We start from the raw sequence: 9,523 nt of genomic DNA on the forward strand, positions 1-9,523 counted from the left end.
TAACTATTTCAGCTGAAGACATGTTACAAAACTCCAAACATTGAGTAGAGCTATCAATATCAGATATCAATCTTCCAATATCACAGCTGCTCGCTGTTAACTCCGATTACTTTACATAAACCATTAAATTCCCAAACATTTCTCTTTCAAAGATGATCCAATTCGGTAAACTATATCGAATTTAGACAATGTAAATCAATTCACGTCTCTAGCTGTTATATTTAACAGCCGGCTGGCCTCGAATGTAGCGCATCAGACGCATTAATAATCATATTTAAGGTTTTGGCAAAATGCAAATAGCAAGTGGAACAATAACAACTAAATTGAATTCATTAAATGTTTTGCGCATATCATGCACACCTCAGCTAACTGGCGAACTGACTGAATAATCTGCTAGTTGGATGCGGCCCTGAAGCTGGCCATTAGCCATATATTAATATAGGAGTTAAAAGAAACAAAAAACAAAAAAAAACAGAAGAAGAAGCAGAAACGGGCATTACACAAGACATAAACCCAAAGACTAGTTACGAGAGGTTCAGGCGAACGCACTATCACTTTTGCAAAATATCTATATGGCATATGTATCTGTATCTACGTCAGTAGCCGCATCTGTATCCGTGTATTTGTATCTTTCGCTTGAACGCATAGATGTCCCCCATTGTGGGGGCTATACGATTTTGGCTATGAGTTCATTATAGTTTGCATTTCATGCATGAATCTGACGGCCCCCCAAAAACTAGCCCTGTAACTCGAATGGACGGACAGACGGTGCGACGGACGGTCGTACCCATCCATCCATTAGCTAGCGCAGCATGAGGTTTTTTTCCAATCGACCGTAGCATCGTTTCATTATCATATAGATACACATTTTTGATTTTTGATTTTTTTTTTTTTTTTTTTTTTGCCAATCGATTTCGTAATATGAAGTTTTATATACTTTTTTTTTATTATTATTTTTTTACATTTATGCAAAGTTTTTTTATTTATATTTCTTATACTGTCCCAAAACTCAGGCACATGCTTAACAGCTACATTTGTATGTGTGTGTGTGTGTGTGTGTGTGAGTTGGTGTTGCGGCAGAGTTAATTGTATGCATTACAACAACAATAACAAGACATAAATTAGCTACAACCAAATATTAATTTATCAACTTTGTTTTGCTTTGCAGCGTTTCGAATTTTGCAAGCCGAAAGTCAACTTGCAACATCATTTGCTATCTCATTTTTTTTTAGCCTAAGTTGACTTAATTTGATTTAATTTTTGTGATTTTATTTTATTTTTCATTATGCCTCCTGAAACATAATTCAATATAATATCTTGCTTGTGAACTTTGACTCCGGTTTACCTTGAAGCAGCTGCTCCGCTTGCGGTTGCCTCTTTTTCCTCATTTATATTTTATTTATTTATGCTTTTAGCGATATTTTCGGGGATTTTTTCGCGAGCTTTTTAAAAATCAATTTCGTTTTTAAATATTACATATAAACTAAAAATGAAATAAATAAGAAAAAGATTAGTCAAACGAAATCGTTTCAATTTGTTAAGCAAAGCTACTGAATAGGTGTTATATATACATATACATGCATATATATGTATATATGCCATACCCTCCTTATATTATAATCGGCTTCATCATATTTAAGGGGAATCCTTGACTCTAAACTTATATAAAACAGTTTTGTATAGCTTTTAGTTTGCCCAACGAAGATATAAATAAATAAAATTGTTATGAAATGTAAATCCAGCAACATAAAATTTGAGTAATATTTCAATGCCTTTAAAGCTCTTTTCTGTAATATTCAATTATTTTTCTATTTCCTTATTTAAATTCGGTTACAAACAAATATTTAATACAATTAACATGCATTAAATTTACAATAATTAAAAACAAAGAAAATTATTAAACATGAAATAATTTGTATTTTTATTTACATTACGAATTTCAGATTTTATAAATAAAAATTCATTAAAAATTCAAAATTTTAAAAATAAAAATTCATTAAAAATTTAATAATTTTTAAATAAATATTCATTAAATTATTACATAATCTTTTATATTTATCTCAAGGTTTTATTTTATAGTTTGAAGCTTGAATCATGAATAAAACCACGTAAATATAAACTATTCAAACTTTTATTCAACACTTTAAAACGTTTTCAGTTCAGAAAATCTAAGATATCTTTATAGATATATTATAATATGTATTTTTTTTTTTTAATTTTTTTTTTTTTTTAACATTTCTATATAGTTCAAACGCAAAAGTTAACTTTAAAAACTAGCAGGAAAATTAAAAACCATTTTGAGACTCAATAGAAAAGCTGATTATGCTAAATTTGTCTTAAGCCAGTTTAATAAGCATAAGAATAAGTATAATTTCCATGTTATAAATGGGCACAAAGGACATCAAAGCTGAGAACTGTTTCATGTTAAGTGGCGACAAACACACACACATGCACGCACACTCACTCCCATGTGTGCGCGTGTGTCTGTATTTGGCATTATAAAAAATGCATTTATGCGCAATTTGCAAAGCCATTAGAAACAATTTTCATGCATAAGTGAGTCGTTGAGGAAAATCAACTAAAAGTGTAATTAAATGCCGCATACACATATACGACACACACACAGTCGCACAGGAAGAGCGACAGCAAAAGGAAGAAATGGACAAAACATGCAGCCAGGCAGACTAGTCCAGACAGACAAAGACACAGAGAGAGCATGACAGTGAGTGCGACAGAGAGGCAAAGCAAGTCAACTGCAATGCACACAGTTTGGCCTAAAAAGCAATTGACCTGCTAATTGGGAATTTCAAATGGAAATGACAGTAGCCGTAGCAGTGGCAGTCGCACGGCCACAGAAGCGCAGCACAAAAAGGAAATGCACAAAAATCGCCAACAAAAACAAAAGACAACAGCAAAAACAAAAAAAAAAAAAAAAAAAAATACATGAAAACAAATGCTGTAATAATAGTAATATGGCACACAGCTTTTTCCGCCTGCAGCAAAGCTTTGAAGCGCGCTCTCACTCTAGCGCACTCTCTTCGAGCTGGCGCTCTCTCTTGTGTAAGAGCGGTGCTAACAGCTGATTAGTAAAAAGCGCGCGCTGCTCACTCTCGCACACACACACACAGAAACATACGCCTGCAGATAGAAAAGCGCCAGTGGAGCGGTTGCCATAGCGAATGAACGGCACAAAGCGTAATGCTGAAAAAAATTGAAGAAGTCATCGGCACAGAGACACATATACCCACTCAGCAGGCAGCGCTGTCGGCGTCACCGTCGCCGTCGCCGTTGCCGTTGCCGTTGCCGTTGCCATCAACAGTGCTTTGGCTGGTGTTTGGGTGGGAGCGGAGCAGCTGGAGGTGGAGGCAAATGTTGAGCGAGCGCAACGGCAAACGCTCGCTCTTTGGAGCGCGCTCTCTCTTTGCTTTGTATGAATGTTTCCATCCGTATCTGTGTGTATGTGTGTGTGCGTTGCTGCCACATACTCTGAGGCCGCAATGCGGCGCGCCACTTGGACAACGAACTCGATAACATTTTGAGGCAGTCTTCAGCTACACTTCGTATTGAGCGTATCGCGGCGGCGGTTACGATGCGTTGCGCGTTGTATCTTTATTATTAATTATTTGTTGTTGTTTAATACTTATTGTATATGATTTCTTCGTATGTGTGTGCGTGTGTGTGTGTATAATTGTATCTCCGTGTATGCGTTTTTTCAACTATTACGCGCCCGCCTCTCGCTCTCCTCCGTGTCTATCTGTGTGTGAGTGTGTGTGCCTGAGTGCGTTCGTTCGTCTCTCGATTTGTGTGCTTGTGGTTCTGTGTGTGTATGAGTGTGTGTGTGACCGTGTGTGTGCGTACGGTGCGTGTGCAGCGATAGAAAATTATAAATGCAACAACTGCAACAAATTCAAATATTGCAAAATGCCTGGCTAATTTGCTGCTGGCATCGGTGAAGTTGCTCGGTTTCAGGCTGCAGCCTCCCCCGCGACGCAAAATAAAATAAAATACAAATTGCAACAACAACAACAAGAAATGTAAAGCAAAGTCAACAACAACAACAACAACAACAAAATATATATAAGCAGCCGCAGCAGCAGCAAATATCTAAAGTGTGCATTCAAATTCCAAATCGTGCCTAATCGTGCAGCAACTGCAACGTCTCGTGATGCGACTGCAACAACAACAACAACAAATACAGCTACAGCAACAAAAACGGAAGTGCAAGTGACGTAATTTATTGGTACAGACTCCAAATAAAAAAAAAAATAAAATAAAAAACAACAAAAATAAAACTTTTGGAGCAGCTGAGAATGCAAAGCCTTCGGCCCCTTCTCTGCCTCTTGCTCTGCCCAGCCCACTGCCACACACACACACACATACGCCCACGCACACACACCCTCCATAAATATGAATTGTGTAATGCAATAAATTATTGTGAGTGTGTGTGTGTGTGACTTTCTGTGTGTTTGTGTGGCATAAAGGATCGTTAAAGAGCAGAATATTTATTGGATTACCAAAATGAACAAAAAAATCAACACAAATTGGATAATTTATTGATTAAGCCAAACGGATTAAAACCAGTTGAAAAACTGTTTAAAAATAATCACTATATATACATATACATATATATATATATTCATATATTAACATATATATCCCATTAAAGACTCTAACATTTATCGATTGCATTTGAAAATTTATTCCAAAAGATTTTTGCCACATATTGAATTTGTACTTTAAATCGATGCAGCACTGTAGTTGACTAAGTTGTCTAAAGTTTGTGTTAGCTCGGAGTTGTATTTGGTAGGGGTTTTATATATGCTTTGTCCATTTAACTTTTTTCATTTTGCCAGTTTTCCAGTTTTCTATATCTAGATGAAAATATTCCAAAATTTCCCTTACATAAAGCTTGGTTTTGGAATAAAAAGCTATATAATTGTTTTTGTGGCTGGGTTCTACTGTAGCTTGCTCTAATATAAAATTGTAGCTACATTTTAGTTTAGTTTTCTATATCCAGAAATCTGATAATTCAAATAATACTAACAATTATAACTGATAAGAATCTGATTAGCAAGATTTATATCTCCTAAGGGAATTTTATCTACAGTTGTTGTTCTGCTCTTCTTGCTAAAGTCACAAAAAAAATTTTATCAACTCTTTTATTAATCAGATCTCAGCGTCAAATAAATCCAAATTTTCCAATTGGTAACCAATTGCATTCAATTTCTAGTTCATTTAGAAAAAAAACCCTTATCATGAATTACATGTAATTCAGTTGTTAATTATACAATATATATTTTTGAAACTTTTCAAGCTTCATTAAGCGAATATCAATTTATTTTGCTGTAATTGTCTTCAATTTGTTCAAGAAAAGCTTGTATAAAACTTCGTTGTTCTTCTTCTTCATGTTGAACCCGCATCGCTTAATTGCAGTCAAAGCTAATTTTCCAACTCACAAGGCAAACTAAATTTTTACCAAATGCTGTACTTGATATGCAGATTTGATAAATTTAACTCTATATTATATCTCTTATAATATAGAACTCTAGAATAATAAAAAATAATATTTTATATCATATTGTCAGTTAGACTATGTAATTGCAATTTAGAACTATTAAAGCCTTTATACCATAAAATATCAAGAGTAGAGTTGTAGATAGATACATTTGGAGGACTTACTTTTCTATACCTTAGAAATAGAATAGACTTTACTTTAAATATATACATACATTAATAGAAATAAAAATTTTGTGAATATTTTCTTATATGCAAATTATAGATTTTTCTTATTAAATATATGCTAAATACATTCCGACCAGATTTCTAAAAGGAATATTTATGTAAATGCTTTCAGGTACACTCAGTTTAGATTTCTACAAGGAATATGTGTATATAGTTTAAAAACTTTCAAGCTAAGAACTAAGAAGCAGTCAAACGATATAGAACCGAATTTCTCCGTAGAGAGAGTAAGATTTGATTTAAAGATTTAGTATATTTATATTTTAGATTAACACTTGTGCTGATTTAACACATTTTTTGTACATTTTTGTGCTTCACTAAAGTTGCTTAATTTTGCATAAATCAATAGATCAGAATAGTTTGAATTTGTTTAGGGTTGTCTAGCTGCCTCAAATTAGAGTTTAATTGCAAATCTTTGCTGCTGCTGTCTCTTCTTCTTCTACTGCTGCAGCGGCGGCTGCTGCTGCTGCTGCTGCAACTGCCTTCAGCCAGACAGTCAAAAGTTCACAGTAATAATCTTTCATAATGTAGGCACATTGTCTTGTCCAACCCCAACCCGCACACCCGCTACCCTGTACGGCTCCAACAGCAAACAAACAAACGAATCAAAAACTCAAAACAATGCAAATTGTTGCCCATTGTGACCAGTTATGATTATCAGTCATTGTTGCTGTTGTTGTTGCTGTTGTTGTTGTTGGTTTTTGGGGCTGGTATTTATAATGGCCGTAGACAGTTTCTTAGCTTTCCGCGCCAAAGGAAAACAGCTAGCTAGGAACAGTTAGCAGTTGGTAGTTAGAGTAGCTCAACTGCACAGTAAGTCACCCAGTTGGTCGCTAGCATTAGTTCAGCTCGGCTCAGTTCAGTTGAGTTCAGTTCAGTTGAGTTCAGAGCACCTAGAGCAGCGCTGTCTCCGCTGCCTACGCCCACTGTCATTGGCCGTCTCGCTCGCACCCTTACCTTTTCGCCCAGCGCGCCCAACAACTGTTTGCATTACCGTTAGTAGAACAACATTGCTAAGCACACACTCAATGTGTCGTCTATAAGTGTGCCAGAGCCACCCCAGACCCAAGCTAAAACACAAAAAAAAAACAACCAAAGTATATAAAATAAAAGCCTAGCAGCGACAGCGACGGCGACAGAGACGACGACGACGACGGCGACGGCGACAGCGACAGCGCCTATGCATGCTTTGTGTCTCTCTATGCCTTTGCCTGTGCCTGTGTGTGTGTGTGTGTGTGTGCAGAGCTCTAGCATAGGTCATTGGTCTTTTTCGGCGTCAACGTACTGCGACAGCGGGGCAGCGACGCCAGCAGCGACGCTAGCAGTCAGCATGTAACTTTGTCGTCAGCCGTTGTTGTTGTTGTTGTTGTTGCTGCCTCCCTTTTTCGGGCTTGACCGGCTTAGTACCGTTAGTAAGTTCGTTGTCGTTGTCGTTGTATTCGTGTGCGCTCGCTGTGAGAGAATTTTTGAATTTCATGCCTTCGCTGTGCTTGTGCTTCTTCCTCTTGTTGTTGTTGTTGCTGCTGCTGTTGCTGTTGCTGTTGCTTTTGCTATTCATTTTCATTTTCTTTTCAGTTTATTTGACTCTATGCCGCTCTCAGTGCTGCCCACTGCCGTTGGCGGCAGCGACGCCAGCGTTCTGCTATCTACGTTTTCTATATGTAAATTTCTCCATTACAACAATAGTAAACGGCGGGCAGGGAGTAGGGGCAAAAGAAATGCTGGCGCTGCTTTAGTTACAGTTAGTTTGTGTTTTGTTGCTGTTGTCGCTGCTGGCACAATTTCTGTTGTTGTCGCTTTGGTGACGACGGCAACAGCAACAACAACAACAATAACAGCAATTTACTGGTGACGTATTTGCATGTCTGAGCTGCGCTGCGCTGCGTTTGTTTCACTCACTCCCCGCCTGCTGCTGCTGCTGCTGTTGCTGCTGCTTCCGCATTTGAAGTTCCTATTAACTAACCCCCACAGGGCTCCCACCCTCACAACTAAAACCTCACACTGTGCTACGCTCCAGCTAAGCACTGTTCACCCTCTCCTCCTCGCCTCATCGAAATAGAAAAACAGAAGAAGAAGCAGAAGAAGGAAAAAAGTAAAAATGTGTTTTATATTCATTTGCTTTTGCCGGCAAACGCTGAAGCTTTGGGTCATAGAACTTTTTCAGTGTTTACAAGCGCACACACACACACACACGCACATGCACGCACATGGCTTGTCACTCTCTCTCTCTCTCTCTCTCGCTCGCTCTCGCACACACGTGCAGAGCTTTCGTTGTGTGATTTATGCGTCGTTGTTGTTGTTGTTGTTGCTGTCGCTTCGTAAACTGCATTTCATGTTCGTTTCTGCAGGCGGCGCGCCTGTCTGCCAGAGCTGCCCCACCCCCAGCCCACACACACATACAGCTATATTATGACTAGTCGCCCCCTTAGGCCCCCGCCCCCTTTTCTAGCTTGTCTAGCACCCTTAAATCTCATTTCTATATCGATTTTTCATGTTCATGTTACATTCTCATGCATTTGCCACATTGGAGTTGCTGTTGCTTGGGGATGGGGGAGGTGTATGGGTGTATGGGTGTGTGGGTGTGTGGGTCTATCGTTGTCTAGGTGGGGGTCGTGCTGGTTAGGAGTTTTGCGGCCCAGTTTTCATGTACCGTATTCGCGCCCCGTTTCATGTTTAAAGGCAAATTCAATTATTGGAAAAAAGAAAATCATGCACGCACACATGTGTATATATGTATGTGTATATAATATGTCTGTATATATATGTATATATTAATTAAAAAGTCTAAAATAAAAAACCCAAAAAATTCACAGGCTAACTGCCACGCCCCCGTATTGAAAATTAACAATATGCTGAATGCCATGCATTGGCCATGGCTAACAACGCGCAGCAAAAGCATTTATATAACGGGCCAAACCATTTTATACATCAAAGTGTTTAAATAAACAACAACCAAACAATCAAGTTAAATTAATATATATATATATATATATGTATATTTGTATGTATATAAATGAATATACATTGTATATACTTATATGTGAAAAGGAAAAGTTATTAAACGAAATTCATTTGAAATGCTGTTTTGAAGAATGCGCCTAAATGTCTTCCGGAATTAATTGTCGTGAAATTTTCGTATTTTTGGAAATTTTGATTTGGAATCAAACAAAACAGAGAAATCGACAAAACAATGAGCATAACAACAACAACAACAGCGGCAGCAACAACACCAACAGCAACAGCAACAACGGCGCCAGCGACAACAACAACAGCAGCAAACAACAACAACAGAAAAATCACAGCAAACGCAGCAACGGCAACAACAACAACCACAAAGTCGCAGTGAAAGTGCTAAATCAACCACAACAACAACAACTACAACAAGAGCCCAAAACTTCAAAAGGCAACAATATCAAATTCGCCAGCCATCAAAATTTGCATGTGCTGCAAAAGGGCTAAAAAAAAAAAAATATTGCTAACAATTTAAAAAAATATATATAAAATAAAAACTAATTAAACAATTGCTTAAAAAATATTCAAAAAATAAAAAAAACATTTCTATCTAAATATAAACGCGAACAAGTGTCTTATTAAATAGTTAAAATAGTCTACAACAAAAATTCATAAAAAAAAAGAAGAAAACATCAAATTATTAACCAGATCTAAAAGTATATATACATATATATATATATAAAGCAGAAACAAGTTTTAGTACCTAAAGGGCCTGAAGACAACGTTAGAACTCTATATACAACAACAAACCCCATATATACATACACGCATA

General features: G+C 37.0%; 1 protein-coding gene and 1 long non-coding RNA gene across 2 annotated transcripts; one reads left to right on the forward strand and one right to left on the reverse strand.

Moving 5' to 3' along the window:
• Positions 1-1,252: 1,252 nt before the first annotated feature.
• On the reverse strand, positions 1,253-1,841 carry LOC122757675. Its single transcript, XR_006357791.1, has 2 exons — positions 1,605-1,841; positions 1,253-1,483 (listed from the first exon to the last, which is right to left on the reverse strand). It is a non-coding gene; the product is annotated as an uncharacterized LOC122757675 (long non-coding RNA).
• Positions 1,842-3,346: 1,505 nt separating this feature from the next.
• LOC116804090 (putative uncharacterized protein DDB_G0283779) lies at positions 3,347-9,212 on the forward strand. Its single transcript, XM_032729970.2, has 2 exons — positions 3,347-4,240; positions 8,831-9,212. Exon 2 carries the CDS (start codon positions 8,842-8,844, stop codon positions 9,196-9,198), a length of 357 nt encoding a protein of 118 aa, XP_032585861.1. The 5' UTR covers positions 3,347-4,240; positions 8,831-8,841; the 3' UTR covers positions 9,199-9,212.
• Positions 9,213-9,523: the final 311 nt, after the last annotated feature.

This window comes from Drosophila mojavensis, unplaced genomic scaffold, assembly GCF_018153725.1.
Source record: "Drosophila mojavensis isolate 15081-1352.22 unplaced genomic scaffold, ASM1815372v1 contig_80, whole genome shotgun sequence".
Classification (NCBI taxonomy): domain Eukaryota; kingdom Metazoa; phylum Arthropoda; class Insecta; order Diptera; family Drosophilidae; genus Drosophila; species Drosophila mojavensis.